The sequence below is a fragment of the Chiloscyllium plagiosum genome, unplaced genomic scaffold (genome assembly GCF_037043375.1).
Source record: "Chiloscyllium plagiosum isolate Xiang-an unplaced genomic scaffold, Cpla_swu_hap1 HiC_scaffold_1, whole genome shotgun sequence".
In the NCBI taxonomy this organism is placed as follows: Eukaryota; Metazoa; Chordata; class Chondrichthyes; order Orectolobiformes; family Hemiscylliidae; genus Chiloscyllium; species Chiloscyllium plagiosum.
Window position 1 is genome coordinate 53,397,727 of NW_028270139.1, and position 19,324 is coordinate 53,417,050.

Below are 19,324 nucleotides of genomic sequence, written 5' to 3' on the forward strand. Positions count from 1 at the left end.
CCAGAAAAGTGTTGAGAATGCCAGATTGTAAATAATTTTGCATTAAGCAGTCTATTTACTTCAAAGATAAAGTAGAGTTGGAGTCAAAAAGATAGCTAATCATCACTTCTACTTGCATACAAGACTCATGTAAGTTATATTGCAATGGAAATGACTTTTGAGCAGGGAAGGGTCATGATATCTTCGAAACCTCACAAACAAGGTTAATTTGCCAGTCATCAGGAAAGTGAGAACAATTAGAGGCTAAAGGTCTGTCTGGTTCATCATACAGGAATGTGGATGTGAGTCTTGGATTGAAAAGACTAGATTCATGCGGGGGTAAAAACAAAGTTGGAATTGCATAGCTTGTTCCAAATGAAAAATCTCTGGGATAAAAAAAAAGGTTTGAAATTTTAAAAATTCCAAATCTGAGAAAGGGAAGTCCTTGGGTGATAAAAGTACTTTTGAATTGCATCTGGGAGAATTGAATATCCACTTAAGGAAATGTACAAAGTACGTTTTCAATTGTCTATAAAGGTAGTGTTTACTCAATTGTACTTTTGTTGCAATTGAAGTTTTACAACTTGAAATAGAGTCATAGAATATAGGAGCACAGAAACAGACCTTTTGGTGCAACTCGTCCATGTTGACCAGATATCCAAAATAAATTTCGTTCCATTTGCCACCATTTGACCCATATCCCTCTAAACCCTTCTTAATCATCATATATCCATCCAGATGCCTTTTAAATGTTGTAATTGTATCAGTCTCTGCCATTTCCTCTGGCAGCTCATTCCATACACACACCATCCACTGCATGAAAACGTTCTCCCCCTTAGGTCCCTTTTAAATCTTTCCCTTCTCACCTTAAACCTATGCCCTCCAGTTCGGGAGACCGCCCGAAATGTTTTCATTTACTATTTGCAAGTTTGAATTTAACTTTAAAAGTTATCATTGCATAGATTATAGTACTCTGTTCTTAAAATGCAGCACTGAGCTTCTCGATGTTACATTTTTGTAAGCATGAAATGCTTTCATATTTCTTGTGGCGTTAATTTAAAAATCCAAACCTTATTTTGATTACATCATACCCATGCAGCGGGTAGCCAGAGGCTCATCCAATTCTTGTTAAACAGTAGGAAGGATTCTTACTAGAGACGGCTCTTCAGCCTCCGGATTCGGAGGAGTGCCGTCAGGCTTTGAGGGAGGGCCGGAATCATTGACAGTAGTCACATCTCCATCTGACAGTGAATCAAATGAAGGCAGTCCGTCCTCATCTATTGGGATGCTGTCCAATGTCTCCGTTAAAGCAGCCAACAAGTTAGCCTCATTTTCTTCATCCATCTTCTGCCAAAAAAGAAAATATCCTTTAAAACCTTATCATGTAAATTATTAAAGAGACGTATAATTTTGGAAAAGTGCAGTTTGCTAAAAAAAACATTGGCAGTTTATAAAAGGTATGTGGTGAGTGATACTACTACTGTCAAACTCACATTTTCATTTTATGGAAGTATGCAAATTGATTATATATTTTTAGTCATTTTATTTAATACATTTTATCAGTATGTTAATATACTTGTGCACTGTACAAGGCCTCAACACTTAACTCTTATTCTCTCCACTGGGAAATGCTCAGACCAGCAAGTAAAATGAGATGTAAACCTAGCAGATTTGTTGCTTCTTTGCAAGGTGTTGACATGTTAATGCTTAACACAAATCTTTCAATTGATTAACCAATTTTCAAAGTAACTACTTATTCAGTATTTCATTGCATCATCCTCTTGGCATCTGCAATCATTAGGTAACTGTAAAGTTTAATGCTTTTCATAATCCTGGTGGGAACAGTGCACTGGAAATTAGGCCCCACTATCTTACAAGTTTTCACAAATGTGAAATACACCTATCTAAGAGTGGTTAATTCCGGTTTGTGATCACTACCAAAGATAAAGAATCTCATACCAGGTTTCATCAATAGACAAAACAACAAAAATGTATTAATTATCTTTTTGTAAAATACAACAAAAACAGATTATTAATTGTTAATTATGAACTTAAACTATACCCCCTTTAAATCCAAACACACACACACATTCATACAGAGAATGGACAACACAGATGAGACACTCTTTGCAGAAATAGCGTGGGTGGAAAATAAAGACAACCAGTTTGCTAAACCAAGTCCAAAAGGGATGGAATGAAGTGACTTCCTTTCGTTTTTTTTTTGGTTTTTACCATTATTTCTCACTGTTGTCAACTGCTGTCAATTCTTTAGCCAGTCAGTTGAGCATAGGTTTGGCTTGAGTTAGTTCTTTCTTTCTGCAAAAAATTTTGAATACGATTTCTTTTCCACACAGAGGGAGAGGAAGAGACAGACAGGGATTGTGCTTACTGCTAAGTTTTTTACTAGTCTGAGTCACAACTGCTCTTTATCCTCTCAGTTCTGTGACAAACTGCCATATACAACTAATCTGTCGGCTGTTTATGGGTATTTGCCACCTGCCTTAGCTACATAAAATGCAGAGTAGCAGCATTTGGGTTCCTGCTCTGCTGTTTTTTTTCCATCCATTTCTTGTTTTCTTTCTACTTTTCTTTCCTCTACAGTTCTCTCTTACTTTCGGCCCTTGGAGAGCTCAGCTGCAGCTGTATCAGCGGTGGGAGTGAGTGTTGTTCCAGTGGCAAGAGATGGCGCCAAAGTGTGTTAACACTGATGTTGGTGGGCCCAATGCAGGACTTGAGGTAGTGGTGGTGGTACCGACATTGACCGCAGCTCTGACGTGGGTGTTGGTTCAACTCTTGCCTTTGTTCTGGAAGGTTGTGGACTCTGACTGATCATTCAATTGATCCCAAGGTGGCGACACCACTGGAGATGTGGGCCCAGTGGTGAATGATGGCGCCAGAATGTGCCGACTTCGACATTGTTGGTGGGTCTGCACAGGAGGCAGCAAGGCACAGGACTGGAGGTGGTGGCATCGGCGACAGTGAAGCAGCCATTGCAGTAGTGGCAGCATTGCTACATTGATACATCCAGCACAGGGTGATGTTGGTGCGTCCAGCTCAAGACTCATGGCAGCAGTCGTGGCAAGGGTAATCTGAACATTTTCCTTTTGTTTCTGTTTCTTTAATTTCTGCTCTTGTTTTTAATTATAACTATTTATTCTATCATGGTGCCAGACAGTGATAACTGTATACACTTTTCACTGTACTGCTGTACTCTTGCACTCAGTTACATGTGACAATAAAATCTAAGTTCATATACATTTTGTTTCAAAGATACCTAGTGTTGGCAATTCTCACAGAAGTATCAAATCCAGTTTCAGGAAAAAGCAGTTCCACTTTTCCCTTGATTTGTAAAAACAACTTAATTTCCTAGTTTACATGAGGAATGCTGTCTTTTTTTAACTGGCTGTTGTGTCAGATGTTTGAGGTTTTTTCACCATGATGCCTAGTGAGATTTCTTGCCAAGTCTTACCGAACCCACATCAATAACTATCCACATTATCCCGTGGCATCATTCATTCCAATTCTAGTGCCAACTGTTATTCCCAATACCGGTCGCGCACCAATATCCACCATGAAATCAGCATCGTTTGTATCTGTGCCACCTGTATGCCTGGTCAAGCGTTGACAATCTAGCCTTGGCCCACATAGCTCCATATCCTCTTTAACCCCAACACCCCTCCCAGGGCTTCTAAATTCTACACCAATAGCCACCAGAGTCTCCATACTCTCTTTAATCGCAATAGCCCTAAGAGCTTCCATTTTCCCTTTGACCCTGAGCCTATTTCCACCTAGCCCCCATGTGGAGACACATGATATTAAACTTTGGCACATTGTAAAAGGAAATGCATGGATGCTGCAAGCTTGCAGATAGGCATGAAGTAAGACAGCGCAAAGAAAACAAGCAAACCCCTCTGAGATGTGGCATGAACTGGATGCTTGTCCAAGTGCACAAAGTTTGCATGCAACAGCCTTTAAATGCCATTGACAGTGCTCTCTGCAACACAGGTCTATGCTTTCTGAGCATCCTGCAATTGGATCAGGGAAATGACATGAGGATCATGAGGTGGCGGCAAATGTTGGATGCTAAAATCAATGAATGAGGGGTGGATGTGACTGTTACCCATGATTCATGCCCTCAGATACTGTTTCATACTGAGCAACTTGGTGGTTCTTTTCAAACAACAGTAAAATGTAATCGCCAGATACCAGCTGTGACTTCAAGTCAAGAATTCTCAACGTCTTGTTTGCTTGGCACATTTGATAAGATAGGATGCTGATATTAATGAAGGATTTGAGTATAGAAGCAGGGATGATTTGCTGTATTTTTACAGGACCTTGGCGAGAACCTGAAATACTGTGTGCAGTGTTGTCTCCTTATCGGAGGAAGGATGTTGTTTACCAGACTGATTCTACAGAGGAAGTGCAGCAAAGGTTTACCAGACTGAAAGGGCCAAATGGCCTAATCCAGTTCCTATTTTGTACATTCCATGTTTGTATGAAGCCCAGTCTCTAGACAATGATTACTTCCAACAAGATAGAATCTAACCATCTCCCCTTGACATTCAATGACCTTACTGTTACTGAATCTTTCAGAATCAATAATCTGCGAGTCCCCATTGATCAGAAAGTTCACTGGAGTTGGCATAAATGTTGTGAATACAAGGACAGGTTAGAGGCTGGGAAATCTGTGCAATTAACTCACCTCCTGACTCATCAAGACCTATCCATGATCCAGATGGCACAATTTAGGAATATGTTTGAATATTGGCCACTAATCTGGATGAATGCAGCTCCAACAAAACTCAACATGGTTATCATCCAAGACAAAGCAGCTCACTTGATAAGGAACTCATCAATCACCTTCAACATTCATCATCAGCATACCCTGATGGACATATGTATTATCTGCAACATGTACTGCAGCAATCATCAAGATTCCTTCAACAGTAACTTCCAAACCTGAAACATTGACCACTTGGAATGATAAGTAGATGCAAGGGAACATTGCCCCACCTACAAATTCTTCTACAAGTCAGAGACCATCCTGAAAGGGAACAAAGTCGCCCTTCATTCTCAGTCACTGGGTCAGAATCCTGGAACGCCCTTCCCAATAGCACTTTGGGCATAACTATGCCCAGATGGAATGTAGCAGTTCAAGAAGACTCTGCACCACCTCTGAAGGACAAGTAGGGAAAGGCAGTAAATGCTGACCTTTTTACTGACACTTATGTCAAGATTAAATGTACGTACACAAAAAGAAAATACTGGCTAACAATTGTTCCTACTCCATGCTTTATGAAAGTAGGGTGGTGCAGTGGGGTCATCAGCCACTTGTCAAATCTGTAATAACTTGATCCTGCCATAGGTCAGCAAGAATCTTAATAACTGAAACCGGCTGTCAGTTAAAAAGATTCTAGTGTGACATTTCTAAATGCCACAGTAGATGAAAATCAAACAGAAAATCAAATAAGCAATCTAATCTGACAGACTATTGCCCATGTGATGAAGAGAAAATTATGCCCCAGGCTATCTGTTGCAAGTAATTGTTTATACAGTTCCTAACAACTTATAACTTTTACAAATGAACAATGAGTGTCTTTTAAAGAGATTTTAATATCAAACCAGTTGTCTTTCAAGTTGTCCTTGCTTATATAAATATTGTGCAGCTTTCTAAAAAGATTTTTTATCTTCTGATATCGATTTCTAATTGCTGCCTAATCTTAATCGACAAATATATAGTAGTCATCTGGGCTACAAAACATAACATGATTTTAAATTTTTATCATAATGCAAACTGTTCTCAAATAATTCAACCCTGGGTCTCCGTGTTAGCTGACATTATCACCCATCAACTTTCTCAACCTTGCTGCAACATTGAATCGAGCTTACTAAATTGTTTTGCAGATAACTTATCATCTAACTCCACAAGACTACCCTTTCTGCATTCCATCCCTACTCAACTGAACTAGCCAATATCTGTTCAACTATAACTTCTCTTTCTCCATGCACTGTCATTTCTGAGATCCCTCAAAGATCTCTGCTCGGTCCTCTTTCCCTTTTCTATTTGTTTAATAACGTGACATTGACATCACTGGCTAGGTCAGCATTTATTCCTTATTCAAATTGCCCTTGAGAATTTGTTGGTGAGTTGCCTTCTTGAACTGCTGCAACTCAGTATGCAGCCACAGTGCTGTTAGGAAAGCTGTTAATGGATTTTGACCCAACAACAGTGAAAGGACAGTGTCAGCAAGGTAGTTGGCTTAGATGGGAATTTGCAGATGGTGATGTTCTCAAGCATTTGCTGTCCTTGTTGATATAGGTGGAAGAGGTCACAGGTTTGAGAAATCCTTTTGGAGAACTAAGGTGATTTGCTGCAGTACCTCTTGTCAGTGGGACAGATTGCTGTATTAGTGATGGATGACGTGAAGATAGTGAAAATACCGCAAGGTCTTCTTTTTGTATTTTTGATTTGGACTAAAATGGGAACAGAATTGTTTTACCACCAAGGATTGGGGAAGGAATTGCTGCACTTTTAAAAATAAGTTACTGAAACTAATTGTAAGCTGTGTTTACACTGTTACTTTGCAAGCAGTGGGGGAGGAGAGATAAGACAACATGGGATTCGGGTGTATGTGTGCAGATGGTGATTTGGCCAGCAACAGATTGCTGATTGGTTGATGCAACTGTGACCATTTGTGGATGCAAAGGATCACTAGCTTGACAACAGGTATACCATTGGATCCTGAGCAGCTAAACAACTTTTGTGTGAATACAGGGGCAGAGAGTCTACAGACTAAATGAAGCAGGGATTGTCTCTAGATCTCTGCAGCAAAGTAACTTAAGCCCCTTTTGTATGTGCTATTGCACCTAACCAGTGATTGTGAAACTGAACAATTAATCTGTGACTCTCCTGGATCCTCAGCAAAGAACTGAGAATTGGGAAAGAAGGAGAACCAAAGGTCTTGGGAAGAAAAGGGAACACCATATCAAAGCTTGTAGACTGGTAAATTGAACTGTGATTCCTCAATATTTTTTCCTCCCTCCAGAAACACCACAGTATATTTTGTCTATCCATTTTTGTTGTATGTGTATGTAGGAGTTTCAAAAAGGGATTTAGAATTTCAGCTAGAATTATATGATGGTAGTTCACACTTGTTTGCTTGTGTTTAGAATTTATTTATCTGTAATAAATAGTTATTTGTGTAAAGCAGATAAACCTTGGCAATATTTTCTGTTAAATTGCATCTATTAGACACATGAATTTGAAACTTTACAGATTTTATAAACAAAGTTTTTAAACTTTGTGATGAACGCAGGACTATTAGGGCTTGAACATCAGTGCACTTTCTCAAAAGGGCCATATCAATGGGATGGCAATCAAGTGGGATTTTGTACTGGATAGTGTCTAGCTTTGTCCTAGAGAGCTTCAAGTGTCGTTTGAGCAGTACTTATCCAGTTAAGTGGAGAGTATTACATCACATTCTTGACTTGTGCCTTGTAAATATTGGAAAGGCTCTGTGGGAAGTAAGGATGTGAGTTACTTACTACAGAATTCCTTGACTCTGACCTGCCCTTCTAATCACAGTATTTGTATGGCCCATCCAGTTATGTTTCTGTCCAATGATCACCACAAAGATTAGACTGGGAGGTAGCCAGTGATTGTAATGTCATTAAATTTCAAGGGGACATGATTGGGTTCGCTCTTATATGAAAAGATTGTTGCCTGATATTTGCGTTGTATAAATATTATTTGCCACTTACCAATCAGGCCAGGATGCTGCCCAGATTCTGCTGTGTATGGGTAAAAAACATTTCATTACCTGAGGAGTACTGAATAATGCTGAACATTCTGCAGTGTTCAGTGAATAGCCACACTTCAGAACTCAGGGAAATTATTTATGATGTTGTAGAACACTGTTGACCCTAAGACACCACTCTGAGAAACTCTTGATTCAATGTGTGGAACTGATATGATTGACCTGCAACAACCACAACTATATCTTGTGTACTAATTATGAGTCCAACGATAGGTAAGTTTTCTCCAGATTTCCATTGACTTCAATTTTGTCAGGCTTGTCAATGCCACACTTGGTTAATTGCTTCTCTGCGACCTCACTTCACTTCTTTGTTCAGCTCTTTTGTCCATGTTAGGCTCAATGTTGTAATAAAGTCAGGAGTTGAATGGTCTTAGCAGAAACTAATCTGAGCATCACTGAATAGGTTATTGATGAACAAATGCAGCTTGCTATCACTTTTGACGGTTTTCCATCATTTTGCTGATGATTGAAAGAAGTCTGATAGGGCAGAAATTGGCTAGATTTGATTTGTGGGCAGGACATACTTGGGCAATTTTCCACATCGATAGGCAGATGCCAGTGTGGTAGCTGTATTGAAAGCTGAAATGTGTTGCTGGAAAAGCACAGCAGGTCAGGCAGCATCCAGGGAACAGGAGAATCGACGTTTCAGGCATAAGCCCTTCTTCAGCATCTGCAGACCTCACTTTCTCCTCCTAGCTGTATTGAAACACTTGGCTAGTAGCACGGCTACTTATGGAGCACAGATCTTTGGTACTATTCTCTAATGTCCTTTTAGAAAAGAAATCTGCTATCTTTACCTGACCTGGACCACAGGTAACTCTAGACCCACAGCAATGTTGTTGGTTAATTAATGCTCGAGGCAAACTGAATGCTAGTCTTTAACACAAACATTCGCGTAAGGAGTAGTGAGGGGTTGCTTCAATTGTATAGGAGCTTGGTTAGACTACACCTGGAGTACTGTTTTGGTCTTGTTATATCACGAAAGATATTCTTGCCATAGAATAAATGCAAGAAAAATTCACCAGACTGTTCCCAGAATGATGGGAGTGGTCACTGAAGCGAGATTCAGCAAACAGAACCTGCATTCACTGAAGTATTGAAGAATGAGAGGTGATTCATTCAAACTCAAGATACTTAAAATGAATAGAGAGAGTAGATGCAAGTGGTATGTTTTCATGGATTGGGGAGTTTAGAACCAGGGGCACAATTTAAAATAAGGGGGATGCCACATTGGTTTGCAAAGAGATTTTTTTTACTCAGTGTTGTGAATCTTGGAATTCTCCACCTCATACGGTTGTAGAAGCTTAATCTTTGTCTATATTTAAAGTAGAAGTTGATTTTTTTTATTTTTAGTGGTATATAGGGTTATGAGGATGGTGTGGGTTAAAGCATTAAAGTGTTTGATCAGCTATGACTTGTGTTGAATGGTGGACCAAGGCTCCTTAGGCAGCACGTCCTAAACCCATGACCACTTCCATTTAGAAGTACAAGGACAGTAAACATATGGGAAAACTACTACCTGCAAGTTTTCCTTCATGCCAACTTGGAAAAGTATTGTTATTCCTTTCCTTTGGTTGGGTCTAAATCCTGGAATTTTGTCCTTAACACTATTGAAGGTGTATAGAATTCAGTGATTCATCAAGACAGCCCACCACCCACTTCTCCAGAGCAATTAGAGATGGGCAATAAATGCCCAGCCAGTGATGCTCACATTCTCTGAATAAATTAAAGTAAATCAATAAATAAACAAATAGAAGATGATCTGATCAGCAATGCTCACATCCCATGAATGAATTTTTAATAAGACATATTGGTGTTTCTATATCTAGTCTTTTCAGCCTCCTTTGATATCATGTAGAGTGAATGAAATTGGGTATGAGATGCTGGGGTCTGCAAGAGGAGAGTGTGATGCATCATCCACTCAGTACTTCTGGCTGACAATAGTTGCCAATGGTTCATTCCTTATCTATACTATTGCCCTCTATATAAATACCTGCAGATTCAAGATCAATATTTAAAACATATCAATTCTACCTCTCTCAAGCAATTGATAATCTCTATACTTTCAGACAGGTTGTCCAGGATGACTCATAATATTCTTGATGTTGGTCTGAAAGAAGTTAAGAAACCCTAAGTTAACAGCTGTAGCTTCTGACACAAATTCTTATCAGCCAGGTATACTGAAGACATATGGATGCCACCCCGATAAGTATTCAAAACATGTCTGAAAATGAGTTAGAAATCCAAAATGAACTTTCAATTGACTGAAAAAAGCAAGAATAGTGATTTTCTGGGACAGGTGTATGGGGGGGGGGAAGAAGAGATGATCAATAGGTTAAAAATACGATTCAAAGCTGTCCAAATAGCAGATAGAGATAATAAATAATCTTTTTAATCTTTTTTCTGAAGGATGTAGATCAGATTTAATACTCAGGCAATGATCAGTAAGCTGATAAGGTGCAATATCCTCTGAGTTCCTCAGACATTTGTCTTAGTCTCAACCACTTTCAGCTGTTTCAACAATCAAATATAAGGTCAGAAGAAAGAATATTCATTGCTGATTGCACAGTATTCAGTAATATTTGCAAGTCTTTAGATAATGAAGGAGTCCATATCTGCATGCAACAAGATCTGGACAACATTCAAACTTGAGGTGATAGGTGGCAAAGTATCATCTACACCAGTTGAAACTTTATTGCTGGAACAGCACAGCAGGTCAGGCAGCATCCAGGGAACAGGAGATTCGACGTTTCGGGCACAGGCCCTTCTTCAGGAATCTGATTCCTGAAGAAGGGCCTGTGCCCGAAACGTCGAATCTCCTGTTCCCTGGATGCTGCCTGACCTGCTGTGCTGTTCCAGCAATAAAGTTTCAACTTTGATCTCCAGCATCTGCAGACCTCACTTTCTCCTATCATCTACACCACACAAGTGCCAGATAATGATCATGTCCAACAAAATACTGTTATAGCACAAGTGTTCTGAATACAGGATTGAAAATACATGAGACTTCCTCTTGAGGGGAAACAAATGCAATCACCTTGCAGCAAGGCAATTATCAATGCCGAGATAAGGGACCAGCCAATGTCTGGTGGAAGCAAGAACAAAGTCACCAGCCCTGTCTTTAACTCACAGATGTCAAGGTCATGGTTACATAGCTCCCAAAAGAGTTTCCATTTTCTGAAATTTGGAGCAGCGTTCTGCTTGTTATTCTAGAAATCCTTTTTTTTACCCGACAAGTGCTGAAAACTGCCTAATTAACCCCTTTGTTCCATGGAACTGCAGCTAACTCCAGGCCTCACCACCAAACCATTGATCCCCATCATATGCAGTCATTTCATTTAAGTAATGAAGAATATTGCAGTGCAGATAATGAATGGCCCCACAATGTACTGATGCCTCACTGTATGTTTCTCTTCAAGCCATCCAAAAATGGCAGGAGATTCTATTTCTCAATGTCAGCAGAAGGAAGCCTTCCGATCTGACTAAGATGACTGGGGCAGAGGATGCAATGGTAAAGAGTGGTGAGTTACAGTAACGAGCTCAGGAGGTGTATGGCCCTGGCAAATCCATGTGAAGCAGTTGTAAGCAAGTTATTGCTGCGTAAATGCATTTTAGTAACTCATTAGCAACTGTTGGATTCATAAGACAAAAACTGGATTTGACTCCACAAAGGGGAGAATGATCTCCTGTGACCAAAACTTTGTAAGTGGCACAGCATAGTGGCAATGCAAAGTGAGAATCTTAAAAGCCTGATACAATGTAAATTTGTGAGTCAAGTATACCAGACAGGAGGTTGTGCTCTAAGAAAATCTGCACTGAATATGCAGGAGCATTTCATGCTGTGAATGTTATGCCAGATGTAGAACACATTCAAGATAAGTGACAGGACAATTTTGAAGAAGTCATATTCAACTTTAGAGAATAACTCTTTTTCTCTTTCTACAGGTGTTGCCAGTTCCTTTGAGTATTTCTTGCATATTGTATTTTTATTAGAAATTTCTATCATCTCCAGTTTTCAGAACTTCGTGGCATCAGAGTAAGGATTTCTGTGAATTGGAATTCAGAATTCAGCATACAGGATATGCATGTGGTACATTGATATGAAAAGGTATTGTGCATAACAATGCATTTTATTTTGTATTCTCCACAACAGGTCCTTACAGCCAGGAGACATAGCAAATTAAACCTGCAGCAAGCTTAACCGTCATTTTTGGGATGATGACAGATTCTCAGAGCATGCACCTTTGCAGCACACCCCTGTGCTCTCCAGCTGTGCAAAAGCATTTGTCTTAGTGGATACATATTCACAATGAGGCGTGGGGGTCACAATCTGGTCAGAACTTCACAGACACATACTGCAGCTAATGGAGCATGTGATAGCACAGATTTCTAACGGTTGAAAGAATGTTAGAGAGAATTGGCCCATACTGATTATGCGTGTCCAGTAATAACTGTATGAAACCACTGAGACAGAGTCAGGGAAACATTTGACAGAGATGCACAATGCTGAGAGAATGTTGGAAGAACCCATGCATGGCCAGAGTACAGACATAACTTCAGCACACAAGTGCAGTGTCCTTCATGGAAGGGCTAGTAACCAGCTTCTTTGGACACTTTGCAAACTGTCAAGATTTTTTAAAAAGGTGATCAATCATTGATTATTGAGGATGAATGCTGTGGAGCCAGGGGAAGACTATTTAGTCTGGGACCTTGGAAACAGTGTCTTTTTAGGCATGCAGTGTTTCTGAGATTGTCACCAGTATAAAGTTGGGGGGTTTGAAAGAGCTGACTTGGGTGAGTGATGGAATCCAATTCTATCCATGGCCACCTTTAACACTGACACCCTTCTGACCTGAGCACTTTGACCAGTAAGGAGTCTGACATTTTGCAGCAGTCATCTTCTGGTCTACATGCACTTTACTTTGAACAACCCCATCGTCAACATATTCCGGTGATGTCTCTGTATTGTTGATGATATGTCCTTGGACTCCCACATTGCAGTTGGTGCTGGAAGACATCCTTCCCTCCAGCACATTCGATCCTCACTCTATTATCCATGATCTGATTCTGGTGATCTTTCTTCCATCCACCAACTGCCATTCACCTTACAGCTGCCCTCTGTCACCATTGATCAGATCCCTGCTCACTGAAACTGGCTCCTGTTATCCTTGATCTGCAATTTGCATTCCTCGACCCTCCATCTATTACCCTCGATCTTCCCCTCATGCCCCAAAATCTCAGGACTACTGCTGTCTCTACACTTAGATTTCGCTACAATCTATTTGACCTCCCTATATAGTTTATGTTCCTATTTGTCCTTTATGCAAGCTTTCATAGCACTACCACTACCACCCTCCCTCGCTCCCACAGTCAGACATTCCCAAACCTCCTTTACACCTATCACCCTATCCATTCTCACTCCCATCTTCCTAACAGGCCATACCCTGATTTCACCGCACAGCCACCAGCTTCTCTCCTCTTCTTGGTCAGCCTATGCCTGAACTCCAGCGCAGCAACCACACTCTCTCAATTCACCAATGTTTCTGATCCTCCAGTCCAAGAAAGCCACCTGAGACAAGAAAAACAGCTTCTCTTCAGTCATTATCCTGCAGGAATATCACCTCACCTATTGTACAATTATATTAAAGAGTTATGAATCCGATTTCAGAAATTTCTTGCATGTGTCAGAGTTAATTGCAAAATATATGATTTTATCTGGCAAACAGCTGTTTAAATGAGCATGTATTATGATTACATTCCAGTGCTTGTCATTAGGAAGCATGATCTATCTTCAATCCACCACCTTATTTCATTATTTTTATCTCTGCAACAGGAAGCTTACATTTGCCTTTGGCAATATCAGCATTTGTTGTCCAACTGCACTTGAACTGAATAATTTGCTGGGCAATTTCAGAGGGCAGTTAAGGGACAACTACATTGCTCTGGATGTGGAGACTAATGTAGGCCAAACCAGGTAAGAATTGCAGATTTCCTCCCCTAAAGGATATTAGTGAACCAGATGAGTTTTTACAATAGTCAAGGATAGCTTCCTGAGCACTGTCATTGAGACCTCAATTTCTCTTTGTGGTAAAGAATTCCACGGATTCACTATCCTGAGAGATGAAATTCCTCCTCATCTTGGTCTTAAATGGATGTCCCCTTACTCTGAGATTATTCCCTTTTGTCCCTCTCACAAGGGAAAACAACCTTTCTTCATTATATTTTTCAATAAGTTTGCTTCTCATTTTTTTAACCTCCAATAAGAACAGTCCCAACTAAATTAAATTCTTCCTATAAGTAAATCAACCCAGTGAACTTCTCTGGACTGCTGTCAATGCCAGTGTAGCTATCTTAGATACGAGGACCGAAACTGTTCACAGGTATGGTCTAACTCATGTCTTACATAGCAAAACCTCCCTGTTTTTATACTTCATTTGCTTTGAAATAACTTCCTATATCCCATTTGCCTTTCCTATTACCTGAACTTGGATGACAGCTTTTTGTGATTCATGAATAAGGACCACTGAATCCCTCTGTACTGCCACTTTCTTCAATCTTTCACCATTTAAATAAAATTCAGCTCTTCTAGCCTCAGATACCTCACACTTTCCCCACATTATATTCCATCTACCAAGTTTTCGCCTATTTGCTACATCCCTTTACAGACACTATGTCATCTACATTTGCCTACCCACCATTCTTTTGTCATCTGCAAACTTGGCGATAGTACACTCAAATCTGTCACCTAAATCATTGATACATGCAGTAAATAATTGTGGACTCAGTACTGATCCCAATGGCCCTCTACCATGTATAGGTTACCATCTGGAAAATACCCCCTTTATTCCAACTTCCTGTCAACTATTAGTTAGCCAATTCTCTATCTATGCAAATGTACTACCCTCAACACCACGAGCCCTTCTCTTATTAAATAGTTTTATGAATGAATTATAAATTCATAAATTTAAAAACTTGTTTGAAATTTGTTAGAACTTTTTGAAAATGTGTGTGGATGAGGGAAGTTCTATCGATATGGAGTTTAGCAAAGCTTTTGACAAGGTCCCAGCTGGGAGACTGACTGAGAAGGTTAAAGTACATGGAATTCAGCAAAACTTTGAACAGAGACTGGATAAGTAATATGACACAACGGGTAGTGGTAGAAGGCAGTTTGAATGACTGCAGGCTGGTATCCAGTGGTAGACCACAAGGATCAGTACAAGAATCCTTATTGTTTGTTGTATACATGAATGACATAGGTGAAATTTGGGGAGAATGTTAAGTGAATTTGCACAAGACACCAAGATTGATTGAGTGGTAATAATAAAGATGATGATTGTAGGTTACAGCAAGATATAAATGAGTTGGTCAGATAGGCAGACCAGTGGCAGATGGTATTTAACCCAGTTAAGTACGAGGTGATGCACTTTGGAAGACGAAACAAGATGAGGGTGTATTTAATGTATGGCAGGACACGAGAGGAACAGAGGGATCTTAGGTTAATTATTCACAGTTCCTGAAATCGGCAGAGCACATGAATAGATTAGTAAGAAGGCATCCAAGACATTTGTTTTCATCAGTTGTAGCATAGAGTACAAAAGCAAGGAGGTAACGTTTAAGGTGAAAAGAGCATTGGTCAGGCCACAACTGGAGTACTGTGTGCAGTTCTGATCGCCTCACTTCAGGAAGGATGTGTTGCACTATAGGTGGTACAGAGGAGGTTTACCAGGATGTTGCCTCGGATACAGAAATTGAGCTATAAAGAGACTAAATAAGATTGGATCATTTTCTTTAGAGTAGAGAAGACTGAGGAGAGGTCATGATTGAGGTGCATAAGATTATGAGGGGTATGGACAAGGTGAATAGAGAGCAGCTGTTCCCTTTAGTTGAGGGGACAATCCCAAGAGTAAGGGGCAGGATATTCAGAGGCGATTTGGGAAAAAAATGTTTTCACTCAGCGGAATGCGCAGTCTGGGAAGGTAGTGGAGGGTGGACATTTTACAATCTTTAAAAAAAAAATTGGACGAGTACTTCAAGTATCATAACATTCAAAGATATGAGAAAAATACAGAAAATTGGTATTTGCACACTTTTTGTGGTAGTATATCGGTGCAGACTTGATGGGCTAAAGGGTCTTTTCCACGGTGTATGAATCTATGATTCTAGGACCCTTATGGAACACCTTTTGAAAATCCAAAGATGTTACAGCTACTAGTTCCCCTTTATCTCTCTCCTCAAAACCTGCAATAAATTTGTTATGTATCGATTTCCCCTTTCAGAATCTATTCTGATTCTGCTTGATTATATGATACATTTCTAAATGCTCTCTTTTTACATCATTTATAATAGGTTGTAACAATTTCTCAATGACAGATGTTAAGCTAACTGGCCTATATAACCGCTTTTTGTCTCCCTCCCTTTTTGAATAAGATGGTAAAATTGGCAGTTGTCTTGGACTTTTTCAGACCTAAGGATTCTTGGAAGATTACTAACCCAAGTGTATACACTATCTCAGTAGATACATAGAATCATAGAGATGTACAGCACGGAAATAGACCCATCTGTCCAATTTGTCGATGCCAACCAGATATCCCATATAAATCTAGTCCCATTTGGCCCATATCCCTCTAAACCCTTCCTAACTATATAGTCATCCAGATGCCTTAAGTCTTGTAATTGTACCAGTTCCAACATTTCCTCTGGCAGCTCATTCCATACACACACACACACACTCTAAATTGAGACATTGCCCCTTAAGATCCTTTTACATCTTTCTCCTCTCACCTTAAACCTATGCCCTCTAGTCTTGGACTTACCCACCCTGGAGAAATGACCTTGCTTATTTACCCTATCAATGTCCCTCAAAATTTTACAAATCTATAAGATCACCCCTCAGTCTCTGATAATCCAGGGAAAATAGTTCCAGCCTATTCAGCCTGTCCTTGTAGCTCAAACATAGAACATAGAAGAATACAGCGCAGTACAGGCCCTTTGGCCCTCGATGTTGCGCCGATCCAAGCCCACCTAACCTATACTAACCCACTATCCTCCATATACCTATCCAATGCCCGCTTAAATGCCCATAAAGAGGGAGAGTCCACCATTGCTACTGGCAGGGCATTCCATGAACTTACGACTCGCTGAGTGAAGAACCTACCCCTAACTTCAGTCCTATATCTACCCCTCCTTAATTTAAAGCTATGCCCCCTTGTAATACCCGACTCCATACGCGGGAAAATGTTCACACTGTCAACCCTATCTAACCCCCTAATCATCTTGTACACCTCAATCAAGTCACCCCTAAACCTTCTTTTCTCTAATGAAAACAGCCCCAAGTGTCTCAGTCTTTCCTCATACGATCTTCCTTCCATACCAGGCAACATCCTGGTAAACCTCCTCTGCACCCATTCCAGTGCCTCCACATCCTTCCTATAGTATGGCGACCAAAACTGCACACAATATTCCAGATGCGGCCGCACCAGAGTCTTATACAACTGCATCATGACCTCAGGACTCCGGAACTCAATTCCTCTACCAATAAAAGCCAGTACGCCATATGCCTTCCTCACCGCACTATTTACCTGGGTGGCAACTTTCAGAGATCTGTGTACAAGGACACCAAGATCCCTCTGCTCATCCACACTACCAAGTATCCGACCATTAGCCCAGTACCCCATCTTTTTGTTATTCTTCCCAAAGTGAATCACCTCACACTTAGCTACATTGAATTCCATTTGCCACCTTTCTGCCCAGCTCTGCAGCTTCTCTGTATCCTGCTGTAACCTGCCACATCCTTCCTCACTGTCAACAACTCCTCCGACTTTCGTATCATCCGCAAACTTGCTCACCCAACCTTCTAACCCCTCTTCCAGGTCATTTATAAAAATGACAAACAGCAATGGTCCCAAAACAGATCCTTGCGGAACACCGCTAGTGACGGCACTCCATGAAGAAACTTTGCCATCAACTACTACCCTCTATCTTCTTCCATCCAGCCAATTCCTAATCCAAACCTCCAACTCACCCTCAATGCCATATCTCCGTATTTTCTGCAGTAGCCTACCATGGGGAACCTTATCAAACGCCTTACTAAAATCCATATATACCACATCTACCGCTTTCCCCTCATCAACCTCCTTCGTCACCTTTTCAAAGAATTCAATAAGGTTTGTGAGGCACGACCTTCCCTTCACAAAACCATGCTGACTATCCTTGATCACATTATTCCTATCCAGATGTGCATAAATCCTATCCCTTACAATTCTCTCTAAGACTTTGCCCACAACAGAAGTGAGACTCACCGGCCTATAGTTACTAGGGTTATCCCTACTCCCCTTCTTGAACAAGGGAACCACATTTGCTATCCTCCAGTCTTCTGGCACTACTCCTGTAGACAAAGAGGACATAAAAATCAAGGCCAATGGCTCTGCAATCTCCTCCCTTGCTTCCCAGAGAATCCTAGGATAAATGCCATCAGGCCCAGGGGACTTATCTATTTTCACCTTTTCCAGGATTTCCAACACCTCTTCTCTACATACCTCAAAGCCATCCATTCTACTTATTTGTGACTCAGTATTCACATCGCCGACAATGCCCTGTTCCTGAGTAAATACTGAAGAAAAGTATTCATTCAGTGTCTCCCCAATCTCTTCCGCCTCCACACGCAACTTCCCACTACTATCCTTGACTGGACCTATTCCTACCCTAGTCATTCTTTTATTCCTAACATACCTATAGAAAGCCTTAGGGTTTTCCCTAATCCTACCGACTAAGGACCTTTCATGTCCCCTCCTTGCTGCTCTTAGCTCTCTCTTCAGGTCCTTCCTGGCTAGCCTATAACTCTCAATCGCCCCAATTGAACCTTCACATCTCATCTTGAGATAGGCCGCCCTCTTCCATTTAACAAGGGATTCCAATTCCAAATTAACCACGGCTCCCTCGCACGACCCTTTCCTCCCTGCCTGACAGGTACATAATTATCAAGGACACTCAATAGTTGCTCCTTGAACAAGCTCCACATATCATTTACACTCTTGCCTTGGAGTCTACTTTTCCAAGCCACACATCCTAAGTCATGCCTCACCGCATCATAATTTCCCTGACCCCAGCTATAACTCTTGCCCTGTAGTACACACTTATCCCTCTCCATCACGAGAGTAAAAATCACCGAATTATGGTCACTATCCCCAAAGTGCTCACCTACCTCTAATTCTAACACCTGGCCTGGTTCGTTACCCAGAACCAAATCCAGTATGGCCTCACCTCTTGTTGGCCTGTCTACATATTGTGTCAGGAAACTCTCCTGCACACATTGAACAAACACTGACCCATCTAACGAACTTGAGCTATAGCTTTCCCAATCAATATCAGGAAAGTTAAAGTCCCCCATAACAACCACCCTATTACTGTCACTCATCTCCTGAATCACCTTCCCTATCCTTTCTTCAATGATTCTAGGACTATTAGGAGGCCTGTAAAAGACTCCTAACAGGGTGACCTCACCTTTCCTATTCCTAACCTCAGCCCAAACT

General features: G+C 40.7%; 1 protein-coding gene across 7 annotated transcripts in view; it reads right to left on the reverse strand.

Moving 5' to 3' along the window:
* Positions 1-19,324, reverse strand: part of ppargc1a (peroxisome proliferator-activated receptor gamma, coactivator 1 alpha) — a 701,995-nt gene that overhangs the window by 63,665 nt on the left and 619,006 nt on the right. For 6 of the 7 annotated variants that reach the window (XM_087986816.1, XM_087986810.1, XM_087986811.1 and 3 more), the window contains one exon: positions 1,132-1,326. In XM_087986816.1, coding sequence (XP_087842942.1) covers positions 1,132-1,326 — 195 coding nt within the window. Of the gene's footprint in view, positions 1-1,070; positions 1,327-19,324 lie in introns of those variants that run through there. The other variant, XM_087986831.1, reaches the window with a different exon arrangement.